General features: G+C 42.0%; 1 protein-coding gene across 11 annotated transcripts in view; it reads left to right on the top strand.

The window, feature by feature from the left end:
* The window catches only part of LOC109922751 (regulator of microtubule dynamics protein 2), a 109700-nt gene extending 96611 nt beyond the window's left edge, over positions 1-13089 (top strand). For 2 of the 11 annotated variants that reach the window (XM_048596895.1, XM_048596889.1), the window contains 3 exons: positions 1869-1922; positions 2049-2126; positions 9990-13089. In XM_048596895.1, coding sequence (XP_048452852.1) covers positions 1869-1922; positions 2049-2126; positions 9990-10046 — 189 coding nt within the window. In that variant the 3' untranslated portion in view covers positions 10047-13089. The remainder of the gene's footprint in view (positions 1-1868; positions 1923-2048; positions 2127-9989) is intronic. The other 9 variants (XM_048596898.1, XM_048596893.1, XR_007262098.1 and 6 more) reach the window with 8 other exon arrangements.
* Positions 13090-17513: the final 4424 nt, after the last annotated feature.

Below are 17513 nucleotides of genomic sequence, written 5' to 3' on the forward strand. Positions count from 1 at the left end.
CTCTCTCGCTATCTCTCTCTCGCTATCTCTCTCTCGCTATCTCTCTCGCTATCTCTCTCTCTGGCTGTCTCTCTCACTCTCCCTCTCTCTCTCGCTCTCACTATCTGTCTCTCTCGCTATCTCTCACTCGATCTCGCTTTCTCTCGCTATCTCTCTCTGTCGCTATCTGTCTCTCTCGCTATCTCTCTCTCACTCGCTCTCTCGCTCTCGCGCTATTGCTCTCTCTCTCGCTCTCACTCTCCCTCACTCTCTCTCTCTTGCTCTATTTCTCTGGGCTCCATCCCCACCTATCCACCCACTCCTTCCTGCACACCCTGTCATCATCATATAAATCACCTTTTCCTAGTTACTAAAAGTTCTGAAGAAGGGTCACTGGACTTGAAGCGCTAACTCTGCTTTTTCTCCATGGACACCAGACCTCCACCTTTGCTCTAGCAATTTTGGTTCTTGTTTCAGGTGTTCAGCATGCATGATTCTTTGTTTTGTTTTATTTTAGTTCTTCTCACACCTTAGACAACATTTGCTAAGTAATCCTATCATAGAATCACACCTGATGTTGAACATTATGTTTTCAGTTTTGCAAGCACAGGCTGGTTAGTAACAGTTAATACCTTACTTGTTGCAAATTGTAGAATGGATTTGTTATTTGATATGATCCATCGGTCTTTGGGAAGTACAGCCTACATATATAGCATCATACCAGCACTGAAATTCTTATACCACGTTACTCATTTGTGTGATAGGTAGAACGTCTTTTGGGCTTCATATCAGCATCCTTTTAGTGATGAACCCCACTTAAGCTATTACTGTGCAGTAGCAACATGAATCGGCTAGATTCACCTGTTGCTCAAGAAAACTTGAGTTATCTGTGTCTTTTCAGAAATAATCCTAATTAGTCTAGGCAATAGATATGAAGTGGCATCCTGAAGGAAGGAAGAGGGAGCAAGCGGTGGAGAATTTTAGGGAGGAAATTCCAGAGCTTGAGCACAGCAACTGATGGTAAAGCAATGAAGCTAGGTTTTTATATTGCAACTCAACCAAAATTCAGATTGTTCGTTTCCAATTTTCACCCTGCTGTCATCTTCACCTGGTCCATCTCTGACCACTTCCTCCCCTTCCTCAACATCTCAACATTCTTGGCTGCAAATAGGCTAGCCATGGATACCCAATAGAAACCCATTGACTCCCACAGTACCTGTAACATTCTCACACCCTAAACATTCTGTTTCTCTTTCCCTATAAGCTGAGTCTTATGGTGTGCCTTGTACAGTAGCTGCTCAATTCTGCATTGAAACTTTGAATGCTTGTTTACCAATTTGAATCATTTATTGTCATCTGTATTCAATATAAAATACGGGGAAAAGTGTGTACCATCACCATGGCATCATTCACATTAACTTAAAATAAAATTTTAAAAAATCTTAGAGAGCCCAACATTTCCTTCTCCGCTACTACAGTCCCACTCCGGGCTACACTAGCCCAGGGCATGCAGCCACCAGAGTCCTGCTCCAGGCTACACCAGCCCAGGGCATGCGGCCGCCAGGAGACCACTCCATGCAGATGCGAGAGTCCTGCTCCAGGCTTCACAGACTGGCCGGCTCTGAAGCCACACTGCCTCTGAAGATACTGCTGCCGGTCTGGAACCCATCGAAACCACCTTCCTACTGATCAGGTAACTTAAAGCGAAAACTAAAAACTGAGAAAAGAAGGAGGAGGAATAGGAAAAAGAGATGAAGAGAACAAGCCCAGGCACAGGAGCCCGGATGCTGCCTACTCCGCTGCTGCCATCTTGTGTAATTTTTTGTTTCACTTATTGAATTCTTAAGTCTAACCTCTATGTCGCTATTTATTTGTTTCATGTTTTCCAGGTGGAAGAACTACATCCAAGGTATTCCAAAACTAATTGTGTATATATAACAAAGGTAGATACCAGGCTTTTTTTTGCCTTGTGTCTTAGAAATATTGTGAACAGTTCTACTTGTAAACTGAAAATCCTGTTCAACTTTTTTATGGTCTATTTCTGTGAATTATTTTATTTTATCTTTAAGTGTTACAGAGAACTTGGCCAGACCAACAATGCAGAAATGTGGTGTGACATGGCAGCATCCTTTCCCTCCAGTGCAAAGGTATTTAACTGTCATCTTTCAAATTCATGTGGTTAAGACCATCTATGTGAAGCATTTTGAAGAACACGTAAACTGTCTTTCTGTTAACAAAAACTCTATTTTCCAGGTAGAATTTAACCTATAGTTAATATTATTTACAAACTACCTCCCCAGAATCTCTGAATTTCTGTGATGAATAGCTGAGTCTGACACCAAGCTGGGCTGAGTGGGCCGGAAGGTTAAGAGAATTGGTTTCAGGGAGGGGAAATGTCCAAGATTCTTGGTCCTCCTAAATGTTGAATAACTGCAACTAGAAATGTGAACATGTGGATAGTAACAAACAAGATCTTGTTTGGTGTAATGTTACCTGCCTCATGGTCGTCTTTCATATCATTTCCTTCTTCCTCTTGACTAGATGTTCCACATGTCTTGTCATCCAAGGTTCCTTCACCTTACCATCCCTTCCTTACCTCAGTGGGACAAACCTCTCCAGTACTTGTAGCAACTGCTCCCTAAACAACCTCTACATTTCTGTCGAGCATTTCCCTGAGAACATCTGATCCCAATTTATGCTCTGCAGTTCTTGCCTAATAGCATTGTAATTCCCCCTCCCCCAATTAAATACGTTCCCATACCGTCTGCTCCTGTCCCTGTCCATGACTATAGTAAAGATCAGGGAGTTGTGATCACTATCACCGAAATGCTCTCCCACCGAGTTCTGACACCTGGCCTGGTTCGTTGCCAAGCACCAAATCCAATATGGCCTCCCCTCTAATCGGCCTATCTATACATTGAGTCAGAAATCCTTCCTGGACACACCTGACAAAATCTGCTCCATCCAAACTATTTGCACTTCGGAGGTTCCAGTCTATATTAGGGAAGTTGAAGTCACCTATGACAACAACCCAATTACTTCTGCGCCTTTCCACAATCTGTCTCCCAATCTGTTCCTCAGTGTCTCTGTTGCCCCTGGGTGGTCTATAGAAAACTCCCAATAAAGTGACTGCTCCTTCCCTGTTTCTGACTTCCACCCATACTGACTCAGTGGACAAACCCTCCTCCACGGTCTCCCTTTCTGCAGCTGTGATACTATCCTTGATTAGCAGTGCCACTCCCCCACCTCTTTTACCTTCCTTCCCATTTCTTTTGAAACATCTATACCTTGGAACATCCAACAACCATTCCAGCCCCTGTGTTATCCAAGTATCCGTAATGGCCACAACATCGTAGTTCCAAGTACTGATCCATGCTCTAAGTTCGTCACCCTTATTCCTGACACTTCTTGCATTAAAATAGACACCCCTCAACCCATCGCACTGACTGCAACTTTGCCCTATCAACTGCTTATCCTTCCTCACAGATTCTCTGCATGCTGTATCTGCCTGTACACCAGTTACCCCATACTCTGATCTGTAGTTCCGGTTCCCATCCCCCTGCCAAACTAGTTTAAACCCTCCCGAAGAGCTCTAGCAAACCTCCCACCCAGAATGTTGGTGCCCCTCCAGTTCAGGTGCAACCCATCCTTACTGTACAGGTCCCACCTTCCCCAGAAGATATCCCAATGATCCACATATCTGAAGCCCTCCCTCCTACACCAGCTGTGTAGCCACGTGTTCAGCTGCACTTGCTTTTTATTCCTGGCCTCACTAGCCCATGGCACAGTGAGTAATCCTGAGAATACAACTCTGCTCATCCGGGCTTTTAGCTTCCATCCTAACTCCACTTTTCAGGTCCTCATCCTGTTTCCTAGCTATGTCATTGGTACCGGCTGCTCTCCCTTCCCCTTAAGAATCCTGTACACTTGATCCAGGACATCCCTGACCCTGGCACCCGGGAGGCAACATACCATCCAGGAGTCTTGCTCAGTACCACAGAATCTCCTGTCTTTTCCCCTAACCATTGAATCTCCTATCACTATGGCTCTCCTATTCCCCCTGCTTCCCTTCTGAGCCACAGAGCCAGGATCAGTGCCAGAGACCTATGGTTATCCCCTGGTAAGTCATCCCCCCACCCACCAGTATCCAAAGCAGTATACTTATTATTGAGGGGAACGGCCACAAGGAATCCCTGCATTGTCTGCCTATTCCCTTTCCCCCTCCTGACAGTCACCCAGCTACCTTTGTCCTGTAACTTGGGTGTGACAACCTCCCTATAACACCTATCTATCACCACCTCAGCCTCCTGAATGATCCAGAGTTCATCCAGCTCCAGCTCCAGCTCCAGTTCCCTAACGTGGTCTGTGAGGAGTTGGAGTTGGGTGTGCTCCTTGCAGGTGAAGTCAGAAGAGACACTAGTAGTGACCCTTACCTCCCACATCCTACAAGAGGAGCATGCAACTGCCCTAGCTTTCATTCTTTCTGCTCGAGATTGCCAAAAGAATAAAGAAAAAAAGGCTTATCTTTCCAACCTGTTGGATCAGAAATTGGCTAGCTGTAAGAAGACAGAGGGTGGTGGTTGATGGGAAATGTTCATCCTGGAGTTCAGTTACTAGTGGTGTACCTCAAGGATCTGTTTTGGGGCCACTGCTGTTTGTCATTTTTATAAATGACCTGGATGAGGGCGTAGAAGGATGGGTTAGTAAATTTGCGGATGACACCAAAGTCGGTGGAGTTGTGGATAGTGCAGAAGGATGTTGTAGGTTACAGAGGGACATAGATAAGCTGCAGAGCTGGGCTGAGAGGTGGCAAATGGAGTTTAATGCGGAAAAGTGTGAGGTGATTCACTTTGGAAGGAGTAACAGGAATACAGAGTACTGGGCTAATGGTAAGATTCTTGGTAGTGTGGATGAGCAGAAAGATCTCGGTGTCCATGTGCATAGATCACTGAAAGTTGCCACCCAGGTTGATAGAGTTGTTAAGAAGGCGTACAGTATGTTAGGTTTTATTGGTAGAGGGATTGAGTTTCGGAGCCATGAGATCATGTTGCAGCTGTACAAAACTCTGGTGCGGCTGCACTTGGAGTATTGCGTACAGTTCTGGTCACCGCATTATAGGAAGGATGTGGAAGCATTGGAAAGGGTGCAGAGGAGATTTACCAGGATGTTGCCTGGTATGGAGGGAAGGTCTTATGAGGAAAGGCTGAGGGTTTTGAGGCTGTTTTCGTTAGAGAGAAGAAGGTTAAGAGGTGACTTGATAGAGACATACAAGATGATCAGAGGATTAGATAGGGTGGACAGTGGGAGCCTTTTTCCTCGGATGGTGATGGCTAGCATGAGGGGACATAGCTTTAAATTGAGGGGTGATAGATATAGGACAGATGTCAGAGGTAGGTTCTTTACTCAGAGAGTAGTAAGGGCGTGGAATGCCCTGCCTGCAAAAATAGTAGACTCGCCCACTTTAAGGGCATTTAAATGGTCATTGGATAAACATATGGATGATAATGGAATAGTTTAGGTTAGATGGGCTTCAGATTGGTTTCACAGGTCGGCGCAACATCGAGGGCCGAAGGGCCTGTACTGCGCTGTAATGTTCTATGTTCTATGTTCTAACCCTCCACACAGTCTTTTTTTTGGTTAGAGGAGGAGGATGGGTGGCAGACACTACACATGTAGTGTTACGGGTTTAGCTAATGCCCAAATATAATAGTTCACTTCCCGGCTCATGCTCTCACCACTCCTGCCGTTCCAATCAAGAAGGCCGCTGACTCACGAGGCAAGCTTTTGTAAGGAAGGATGTGGAAGCTTTAGAGAGGGTGCAGAGGAGATTTACCAGGATGCTGCCTGGACTGGAGAGCAGATCTTATGAGGAAAGGTTGACGGAGGGATGTGGGCTTCCTTCATTGGAGATGAGAGGTGACGTGATAGAGGTATACAAAATGATGAGAGGCATAGATAAAGGGGATAGTCAGAGACTTTTTCCCAGGGCGGAAATGACTATTATGAGGGGGCATAATTTTAAGGTGATTGGAGGAAGGTCTAGGGGAAATGTCAGAGGTAGGTTCTTTATTCAGAGAGTGGTGGGCGTGTGGAATGCACTGCCAGCAGTGGTAGTGGAGTCAGATACTTTAGAGACTTTTAAGCAACTCTTGGATAGGCACATGGAGGATAGTAAAATGTAGGGTATGCAGGGTAGTTTGATCTTAGTAGGATAATAGGTCAACACAACATTGTGGGCCGAAGGGCCTGTACTGTGCTGTACTGTTCTATGTTCTAGAATACGATAATTTGTACCGTAGTGGCCAGCTTTACTTTTAGCATCATCTGGTGTGGCAGTCTCTACTGCATTTGCTGCAGAGGAAGACAATTGGCTGAGAAGTCACAAGATTCACTGCCTTGTATCTTCTCTGGATCCTTCATTTGGTGATCTGAACTTTGTGTTTCTGCTTGTCTCTTCCAATGCACTTCCAAACAGTCAGCCTTCGATGGTTACAGCTGTCAGTAACCATCTCACAGTTGTCAGTGTCAATATTTGTTATCTTTGTATCTAATTTGCAAGTGTCCTTGCAATGGAGATTTGGACGTTCAAAAGATTATGACCAGTGGCCGATTCACTGCGTGTAAGGTCTTTTGTTATATAGCTGTCATCTAATTACATAGCTGACCTCATGCAAAAGTCATTGAGTGAATGCTGATGGAATTAGCACATCCCAAAACCTGAGTTGGAATCTTTTCCTGCCAAGAGATGCCAAAAGATTGGGTCTGGGACGGGAAAGGTGGAAATTACCTAGTATCGATCGTCCATGTCTCTCAGTACTGAAGAGGAATATGCTGAGGACATAGGCTTGAAAGACTCACAGTTTCTTATTTTCAGTCAGTTTGCTGTTGTTCCGTAATCTCTTACTCAGTTTGGATATAAAGGCTGAAGCTTTTGGGAGGCACGTGTGGATTTTAACATCAGGTGACATTGCTGGTGTTTGTGGAGTCCACTTACGTGAAGCTATTAACAACCACCAGTGTCACATTGTGATTGCTAACAGATGGCAGTATGACAACATCCTGGAGCATGGCGTTTAACCTTCTGATGCAAATGGTCAAAACAAACTCGTTACAGACACGACAGAGTCTTTTTGCCACTGCAGGTTTCCTCAGTATTAAATGTTATTACATCATCATCAATGGGGACCAAAATGAGGACTTGGCACACCGTTGTCTTTGATCTTAGGCAGGCAAGGCTGAACATCTTTTGGTAAGTTCTAGTTTTAAATGGACACCATGGATAGTAACGAAGAGAAGAATATATCAGAGAGGTGGTGCTAATTGGCACGAGAATACAAGCCTGTTTGACTCCACTGCAGATCTTAAAGTAGAACCTGTGCATCAACTTTTCACGAAAAGAGTAGATCACGTTGAGCCACTTTGGCTGGCAACCATTTTTGTCCAACTTAAATAGACTGAAGACAAACTACAGTGAAATACTGAAAATCTGAGACTCAGTATGTCTGACAGCATCTGTGGAAAGAGAAACAATTCATATTTCAAGTCCAGAATGATTCTTGTCCTGTTAACACTCTTACTCTCTCCATAGATGCTGCCAGACCTGTTGAGCTTCTCCAATAATTTCTATGCTAAGGAGGCTACCTCTGCTGACATGGTCAAATGCCTCAATGAGGTAATATATAGTGGTCTCCTTCATCCACAGCATTTCTCATGCAGCTGCTGGATTATGGAGATCGTCATTTTAGATCATCCATTTATAAAACCACACAGGAATTTGGAATGTATTCAACCAAAATTTGCAACCAATGCTTTTTCAAAGGTGTTCAGCAAGACAATGACCTTAATAGTTGGTGCAGTCGCTGCAGGTATACTTGCTGTTTGTACAGGCTCACAATATTTGCGTCACACACGTCCTGAAGCACTGCTCACTGCCACCAATAGAGACCGAGAGGTATTTGCAAATGCTGCAGGAATACTGGTTCCCTGTGCCTGATAAGGTCAGGCAGTATAACATCAGCATCTCCAGCTTTTCTCATAGCAAAGCTTGCCAAGTTCCTGCACTCTGTGTTCAGTATCCAGTTTTATCATGACAGGCGGGATTTCTGTAGTGTCCAGAGCTTCCTTGTATTCCCACTCAAGTAGAACTCCAGAAAATATGCCATTCATTTCTCTAACTGCTTAGTACAATTGGTGATGTCCTCACTTACTTTTGTTGTTACTGGAGCCATTTTTGCTTTTTCTGACGTACTTGTTCCTTTTTGACCCTCTCATACATGCTCCTAAGATTGCTTGTTTCAAAGGATGTATGGATATTCTGACAAAGTTGTAATCAGTAGTCTTTGGTGCACTGCCTAGCAACTTACTTTTTAAAAATTCATTCACAAGATGCGGATGTCGCTGGCTAGGCCAGCATTCATTGCCTATCCTTAATTGCCCGAAGGACAGTTAAAAGTCACCCACATTGCTGTGGGTCTGATTCACATGTAGGCCCGACTAGATAAGACTAGATAGCAGTTTCCTTCCGAAAAGGACATTAATGAATTAGATGGGGTTTTTTTCGGATCATCAACATTGATTTTAAAGTTATCATTAGACTTTTAATTCAAGATTTTTATTGAATTCACCTTCACTATCTGTCATGGTGGGATTTGAATCCAGATCCCCAGGACATTACCAAGTTGTCCAGATTAATAGTCCTGCGACAATAGTTTAGGCCATCGCCTTCCCTTATTGGACTTGGTAACTATTTGAACTTTCAGGCTTATTATTTGTATCTCTCTTTTAATTATTAATGCCAGCTGCTTGGTTTCATTGACAGGTTTCATAAGTGATGTTAGCCTCAAACTAGTCACATTTTCTGCTTTTGTTTCCAATATGTTAAAATTGCAACATTGTGTCTTGAATATGTTTTATCTTGCTTTTGCACCATTTTACAATGCTGGAGAACAACTGTTAAATGTTTCATGCAAGTGTTGGTTTTATCTGGGTGGGCATTATGTATGGTGTTGATAAGAGGATGGTATTTCTGCTTTAAATTAAAGCAGTCAATTGTTGCATCCTCATCCTGGTGTACACCACAGAGTGTTCTGCATCCTGGTCATCACTCTAGCAGCCGTGTGTGTTATGAGTACTGTAACATTCCCTGCATTTGGTGGCAAAAAGGGGACTGTTGACTTTCAAATTGTTGGCTCCTTGAGTTAGGGAGAGAAAACCTGTTCCTGATATCTATGGAAGTGAATACATGTATATCACAGGGGAGAATCTAGTTTTGACTATGGCTTCAGCTGCAGTCAAAGTAGCGCATGAGCAATTAGATAACACAGTGTGGAGCTGGAGGAACACAGCAGGCCAGGCAGCATCAGAGGAGCAGGAAAGCTGACGTTTCGGGTCGGGATCTTTCCGACCCTTATCTCAGACTCCAGTATCGGCAGTTCTTACTATCTCTGCATGAACAATTAGCACTTGCTTGTGAAACTCAGGTCAACAGCCTTGTCATGAAAGACCAGCATTGTTTTCAGAAGAGAAGGAAAGAAATTATATTTGAATTATTTCTTCCTTTTTTTTTCACTTTTCCCAATTGTTTTCTGTTACTGCTGCTTGTGAGCTTTCTGTTATTGCTCTCATCTGTTTTTTTAAAAAAAGCCTTTGGGATGTTTTTCATTTTAACCATATGTAGTTCTTTCCTGCATCACCTCGTCAACCATACATTCACCTTCTCTATTCTCCTACTTCGAAACTCATTAGCATGTAGCAGAGAGTGTAATCTAGAGATTATTTCCTTTGCAATGCTTTCTGCTGGGTTTTTTCCTAGCCCCTTCAAATTATTCCACCCACATCATTGGTGCCAATATGGAACATAATTGCTTTTTGATCGCATTCATGTTTCCAAGCTGTCTGAAATGCTCAGTGACGTCTTTAAACCTGGCTGCAGAAAAGGCAAACATATTGTCCCGGATCCACATTTGCAGCTATCAAACACGTTCTGACCTCTTTTTTTAATTTTGCTACAGGCAAGGATTAAGAGGGAAAGTGAGAAGCGGTTACAAAGACAGATGGTGATGGAGTAAGGAAGTTTTTGGTTATCATTGCATTCTAGAATTATCCTGGAAAAGTGAAGAGTTTTGGAAGAGAACAGGACATGATATAGACTTGAACGGTTGTTGTAAAGTGGATTTTCTACCTCAATCAAGTGGCAATGAAAAAGACAACAGATCTCACTGCCCTTAGATTAGAAAGCACAAGTTTGCTTACATTCTGCTTCCCCTCAAAATCATGGGCTTTCACCAAGCGGCTATTGGTGGTTCAAGTCCATCACTAACGCCAATGGTAACAGGTATTTATTCTCATCTGACTGGATTTGGACTATGTGTGGGTGTACAGTGAGAGAGGTTAACATGAAGTACGTGATGACACTGCCTGAAATTATGAAACAGCCTATGATATTTTTGCACAATGTTTTAACAGTTCACTGTGATATCTTGGATTTGCAGAATTAATTTTTAGAGATTAACCCATGTCTGTATTAAGACAACATTTATTAGATGACTGAGGATCCTTTTGCTTTTCAGTGCATAAATAACCATTCTAAAAGTATGTGGTAATATTTCTATGTCAGATTGAAAGAGCCAACTCATACTTCCTGTTTTGTGGTATTGAAAAAAACCAAATACTAGAAAGAGATAGCACAAATGTTATTACTGTGACCATCTGGAGAATAATTGAAAAATGATTATCACTGTTAGAAATGTAGATTTCTGACCATTATACCTGAGAGAGTCCATTTGGTCAATCTTGGTTAATTCATCCAGGAAAAAAAAACTTTTGTCATTCTCTTGCCATGATATGTTGAATTTGGATAGTCTTTGGTTTTTCTGCAACCTAATTGAAAAGGCAAACTGATAATGATTCTTTCAGACTTCATTTTCTTTTCACTAGCTATAACTTGTGTTCCACTTATTCTGTTTTTGTTGGTAGTAGTTGAAGTAATATTCAAATCTAACCAAATCTCTGCTATTTAATAGCTTGTAAACTTCTGTATGTTGCTGTCTAGTATAGTATTTCCACATAACTCAATTACTTGATACTAGGGATTAATTTCAATGTTATTTCCTGCATTGTCTTCATTACCTCAATTTTCATTAATAACTTGTTGACTAAAACTGAATGCAATGTTGAAGATGCTGTCTGATCAGAACACTGTTTGAACTTGGCATCTTCTGACTGATCTACAGACCAAGAAATATGATTAACCACTGAACATTTTTTACTTCATAGGTTCAGGATGAAATTAAATCCTTTTCCACTTTGCCTTTAGCTATTTATAGATAATAATGACCAATAAAAATTTCATATGAATTGTTCATGAAAATTGACTTCTTATCCCTCCATGGTCTTTGGTATCTTGGCAGTGTTCTTGAGGCTTGGTTGCTGACATACAATCCTTTAATTCCTCTGACTCTGACTTGCTTTTCCGCTTTACCTTATTTGTTATTTCAACCACAAATTTCCTGTCTCTGCAAATCCTCTAGATTTTTCTGCATGCTTCCCATCTCAGTGATCAGCCCACTTCTCTACTTGTTCACTTTTTCCACCTTAGCAAATGTTCACTGCTTTCTATCAATATGAAGTACTTGGAAATAAAACATTTTCTTATATAGCTAGGTTTATAATATCTGGAAAATGTGAGCAAGATAATAAATCCATAACACCTGCAAAGCAAACTTTCACTAAAATGTAAGACCTCTTTAAGAATAAGACAACCTCTATGGAAAGCAGAATGAGATTGTTGACCAGGTGTAACACTTTAACATTATAAAGTTGGTGAAGTTTGACTGGCAGCAAGAGAATGGGAGATAAATAGAAGGCAAAGATTTTGTTTCTGAGATGTATGCAGAGGATTAGTTGGACAATACACGCAACTAATAAGGGTGTTTTAAGAAAAGCAGACACACAAGAACATTTACAAATGATCACCAAGAAACAACTGTAATTCCTTGTCCATGTGCTTGAGAGAAAAACTAGAATATCTGATAGTGACTGGTAAAATTGAGGACGGCAGAACAAGAAGGAAACAATGCAGACTGACTGCTTAATAAACAGTACAAGTACAAAACTTGAGAACACCACTAAGATATTAGTTATTATTTAAAGACCACGAACCATGTTCACTAATGTTGCAAAACGTGACAACTGAAGAAGAAGCACCTACAAACTTCTTTTCGTGCGTGAGCGTGATAAAAGTAATATTGATACATAGGAATATGCCAATTTATAATGAGAACGTTTGGTCTTTCTATTCAATTTTGGGATGTGAGCGTCACTGGTTGGGCCAGTATTTATTACATGACTTGGTTGCTTTTGAGAAGGTGCTGGTGAGCTGCCATCTTGTACCGTTGCAGCCCATGTGCTGAAGGTAGACCCACAATGCCATTAAGGAGGAAATTCCAGGATTTTGACCCAACAACACTGAAGTATTGATTAAATTTTCTTATGTGTACTGTCCTCTCCTCTCTACAGGAACAAGAAACTCAGGAAGAATTAGAAAACCTGCTGTCTCTTCTCAAGCAATAAACTTCATTTCTTTACTTCCAGTTATGAAACATTTGAATGGTCTAATGATTGAAATTGGGGAAAGGAATGGGTTACATTGAGAACCAAAGATCATTTCTTTGGAATTTGCTGAAAGTTTGCTTCAATAGGTGTATTTATTGATTCAGCTTGAGTTCAGAGATTCTGAAATTAATCTAATTTAGATTGACTTTGAAAATATCAATGGAACTGAATGTATTTTTCTGAAAAATTATGATGGGCTATATCAGAAAATATGGCTTAAGTAGATTTGTGATCTCCATAATGACTATAAAATCCATGAAAATGGCTATTTTTAGTAGTGTACAGAAGGCACTACAAGTGTCTTTTGTCAAGAAAAGTTCCAAAGACAGTAATAATGATTTGAAACTGACATTCTTTTCTTGTTTTAAACATTTGATGTAAAGAAAGGCATAACTATCATCACATATAAGGATTTTCAAATGAATTATATTTAGACATGCTGTATTTAAAAAAAATGACTAATCGGTTTTTCCAAAGATTAATAAAGTATAAAATCGATATACTTGGCTTGAAGTTTCAATTTCCTATGTTTAAAAAAATGGATATTTCTGTACTAGAGAGGATAAAAATTAACCTGTCATGAACTAGAAAAGTTCTTTATTTAGATTTTTCTCTCAACTGCATGAAAAAAAATTATGTGTGGAGTTGTCCTAGCCTCTGAATGACTAAGATGTTAGCAAGTCAGTTGGCAAACTATAGTGAAATTCTAAAAGTGTGATTCTTGATATGAATAAAGAATAGTCCAATTCTGCATCCAAGTTTTGAACAAGAAGTTGAGAAGCCTGCTTGTGGGTGGTGAGAGGCCTCTTTGGATTAATTTGTATGAGTTAACATGCCATGATTACCAAATCTTGTCTCACTGATATGCCATTTCCTATTCCTTCATGCGCTACCAATAAATTAATTGCTGCAATTTCTGACATGAAAGTCAAAGTGGATGCCGTCAGTTCCAGCTTGCCGTTTACTCCTCCAGGCTTCCATCTTTTACAGCAGACCCCAACATCTCAGGGCATGTTTAACAGCCAGCAACCATCTACACCCACCAGTATGCAAAGATTGATATCAGACACATACCAGCCTCTCTGCATTCTTATTGTACATCTCTAATCAGCTTACAATACAGTTCTACACTTCAGTCTGCTGTTTGGAGAGTACCAGTACATTTCATTGTAACGTTGCTGTCAGAACACTTTGCTGATAGGGATAGGAACCCAACTCATGGATTCAACCAAGGTGCATATCAAGACTTCTCACTTGCTGCTTTAGCACTCACTCAGTTAACATACTTGGATTCTCTCAGCATCTGGGCCTTGCCTTGTCTTTTCCTGCTTTACTCCCTCAACTAGAGCTTAAAGGATCACAGCCATTCTGTCTTGCATTTTCTTTTATTGCAGAAGCCAGATGCCTGATCATAGTTGTCAGCAATGATCAATCGGTGGGGGTAATTGGTCATGTTTTACAGCACCGTGCTACATCAATGTCATACCTACATCACGTGTTAACACCTTATGTGGCAAACATCCTGCATGTACTTCAACAAAATGATCATGTCTCAAAGTCGAAAAAGAGTAGTTCTTAGCCTTGAGGTCAATGCACCATGTGAGCTGTCCTGTATCACTACAACACCAACACCTACCTTCCAATGAAGCCAACAAGGTGAATGTAAAGCGAACACATTTACAAATGTGATAAATTACTTACAATGAAGTATCATCTGTGCCACCTATGTGCCCTTGGAATGTTTTCCCTTCCTCCTAATTCAATCTAGGTGTAGTCCCAGTGTCTGAAACTGATGTGGAAGAAGCCTGCCATATAGTGGAGCCTGTTGGCCCTGGATTTTTGGTCAGGTGGAGACATTTGTTGCTAGAGGGCAAACTCAGCAAGTCTAGGCCCTGCCCAGATGTGAGTTTACCATCCTTAGCTTGAATTTACACAGGATTGAGGCAGGGTAGAGATAGAAGGCCTGACCACCTCTAGATCGTCTGAAGAGTAGACTTCTGGAGGGCCTGTATGCAGTTCGTCCTGCAGCTGGGTGCCTACTGTCACTGCCCTGTCTCCTTGTGAAGAAGAAGCACCTGGAGTGAAGTCAAGGTACTTCACAACCACCACCAGCCCCCTCTCCCAGCTACCCCAAGTTGGTACTGAGCACCAGTGGCTAGACTGATGGAGTGCTAGTCTGTGTGCATATGCAGCAGTCACTAAGTGTGCTGGTCCTGGGTCCCCATGACAGTTGTTAATCTGTCCATGAAGATAGCCAAATGCTCGCATACCAAAGGCAGTATGGTACAAAAAGTGTTGATGGAGACCTCTAACCTTTGAGCCAGTTTGCCCAGAACCTCCAACAAACCAACTGGGTGCTCCAGTGTCTGTATGCACATTTGGATGAGGTTTTTAATGGGTGTCACCATGAGGTCCACTCCTGCATGGGGCAAGCTGAGCTGGTGCCTGGTCTCCTGCAGTACTCCAAGTGCCAGTGATCTGGGGTGTTTCTTCCTTGACCATGGCAGTGATGTGCGCACGAACATGTGCTCCCAACTCTTAATATAGCTAAAGTACCCACTGAGATGTCAGTATCTGAGCTAATGGAGGAAGCAGGAGGCAGCTTTGCTTGTGCACCTTCTGCTGGAGCTGCGTTTTTTTTTTCCTCCAAAGGTGGATGTATTGCAGGGCTGTTCTGTTGATGGTGGAGACTGTGTAGATGCCGCTGGTACCTCTAGAGACAAAAGAGAGAATGAGTGTCAAAATAAAGGTATAAGAATGTTAAGAATACATTCACAGCAGCAGTAATGAAAGAGCAACATGGCAAAGGACAATGATTCTTACTTGGTTACTAGACCATGGATGTTTGACATCACTGCAAGTCGGCATGGACTTTTCCTTCTGAGTCAAGGATTCTGTTCTCGTAGAGAAATGTTGAACACACCACCATCACCCGTGGCACTCTTTGTCCTATTATGGGTCATTTCCTCCTTGAAAGAGATGGGGAGAGATTGAGTGTGATACAAATGGCTGGCACAGCTGTTAGTGCTAGTTTAAGTCGGGGAACAGTGGCCTGTGTGAATGAGTTGGCAGCACAGAGAGTGCAGGGTTGTAAAGTTGGGGAGGTGTTGTTGGTTGGGATAGGTGAGACTGAGGTTCTGAAAGCTTGTTTTTTCAAATAAACCTGTTGGAGTATAACCTGGTGTTGTGTGATTTCTGACTTTGTCCGCCCCAGTCCAACACCGGCACCTCCACATCACAGTGAGAGGAAGATGTATGCAATTTCAAGTTGGTAGACCATGATCCTTAGTGGGAGGTTGGTGCAGTGGCAGAGTTAGTGAGTATGGTTAGAGAAAGTATGGTGGCACTTACCCTCGCACAGTGTAGAAGGTCATTGAGCTCCTGGAAAAAGTCAACTTGGACCATGGACACCTCACTAACCTGGGTGGCAACTTCAGACCAGGTTTGCAGGGTCTGGTGCCATGGTCTTCTCTAGCAGCCCTGGAGAAAGAAGACAGCCTTCCTTTGCACCACCCTGTACACGAGGGCCTCCATCTCCCTGTCAGCAAAGTTTGGAGCTAACTTGCAACCACCATTTCTGGGGCAATTCACATGAACAATGTAGGACAGCTCTGGACTGATCATTCTTGACCTGGTTCACAATTGCATTTAAAACTGGTGGTGATGCCGTAAATCCCAGGAGGTCCAGTATTGGGTAAGTACTTCCACTTGTGGCTACAGGGAAGGCAGTACAAACAGGGCACCCTAGAAGTATATTGCATAGCTAATGAAGTGAGCTGCAGTAACTAGCATGAGAAGAGTCATAAGGGCTCACAGAGCAAATCGTTCGTAAAACCCGCCAAAATTGACACTTGGCTGAATTTTATCAGAAATCATCTATCTATGTAACAAGGCAATTTCATGGGGTGGTATGTAATGGGATGGAAAACTTTTCCACATTTAAATCTATATTCTGAATGCGTCAAAAGTGGATCCAGTGTAGCTGAGGACTTTTAAAAGTAACATTCCTGGATCTCACATCATCTCTAACATTGCTCCTACATCTTATGTTAGAGATTATATATACCATTTGGTCTACTGAGTCATAAGGCAGGGTAAGTGACTGAGGTGTCAGTGGGGGAGCACTTTGGTGAAAGTGATTATAATTCTGTTAGTTTTAAAATAGTTATGGGAAAGGATAGACCTCATCTAAAAGTTAGAATTCTAAATTGGAGGAAGGCCAATTTTGACAGTATTAGGCACGAACTTTCAAAAATTGATCGAGAGCGGATATTTGGAGGTAAAGGGACAATTGGAACATGGGAAGCCTTCAAAAATAAGAGTCGAGGGATGGTATGTCCTTGTTAGGGTGAAGGGCAAGGCTGGTAGATATCGGGAATGCTGGATGAGTAGAGAAATTAAGGTTCTCATTGAGAAAAAGAAGGAAGAATATGACTAGTTTAGACAGCAGGGATCAGGTGGAGAATAAGGGCAGTTAGGAGTATATTTAAGAGGGCAATCAGGAGTGCAAAAAGAGGACATGAGATACATTTGGCAAATAGGGTTAAGGAGAATTCAAAAGGTTTCTACAAACACATTAAGGACAAAAGAGTAATTAGGAAGAGAATAGGGCCCCTCAGAAATCAGAAAGGCTACCTATATGTGGCATTGCAGGAGATGGGTGAGATACTAAATGAGTATTTTGCATCAGTGTTTACTGTGGAAAAGGATTTACAAGATAGAGAACTTTGGGAAATAAATATCGATATTTTGAAAAGTGTCCATTTTACAGAGGAAGAGGTGCTGGATGTCATAAAACGCATAAAGGTGGATAAATTCCTGGGACCGGAACAGGTGTACCCTAGAACCTTGTGGGAAGCTAGGGGAGTGATTGCTGGGCCTCTTGCTGAGATATTTGTATCATCGATAGCTATAGGTGAGGT

This window comes from Rhincodon typus, chromosome 5 (assembly GCF_021869965.1).
Source record: "Rhincodon typus isolate 14 chromosome 5, sRhiTyp1.1, whole genome shotgun sequence".
NCBI classification, from domain to species: Eukaryota; Metazoa; Chordata; class Chondrichthyes; order Orectolobiformes; family Rhincodontidae; genus Rhincodon; species Rhincodon typus.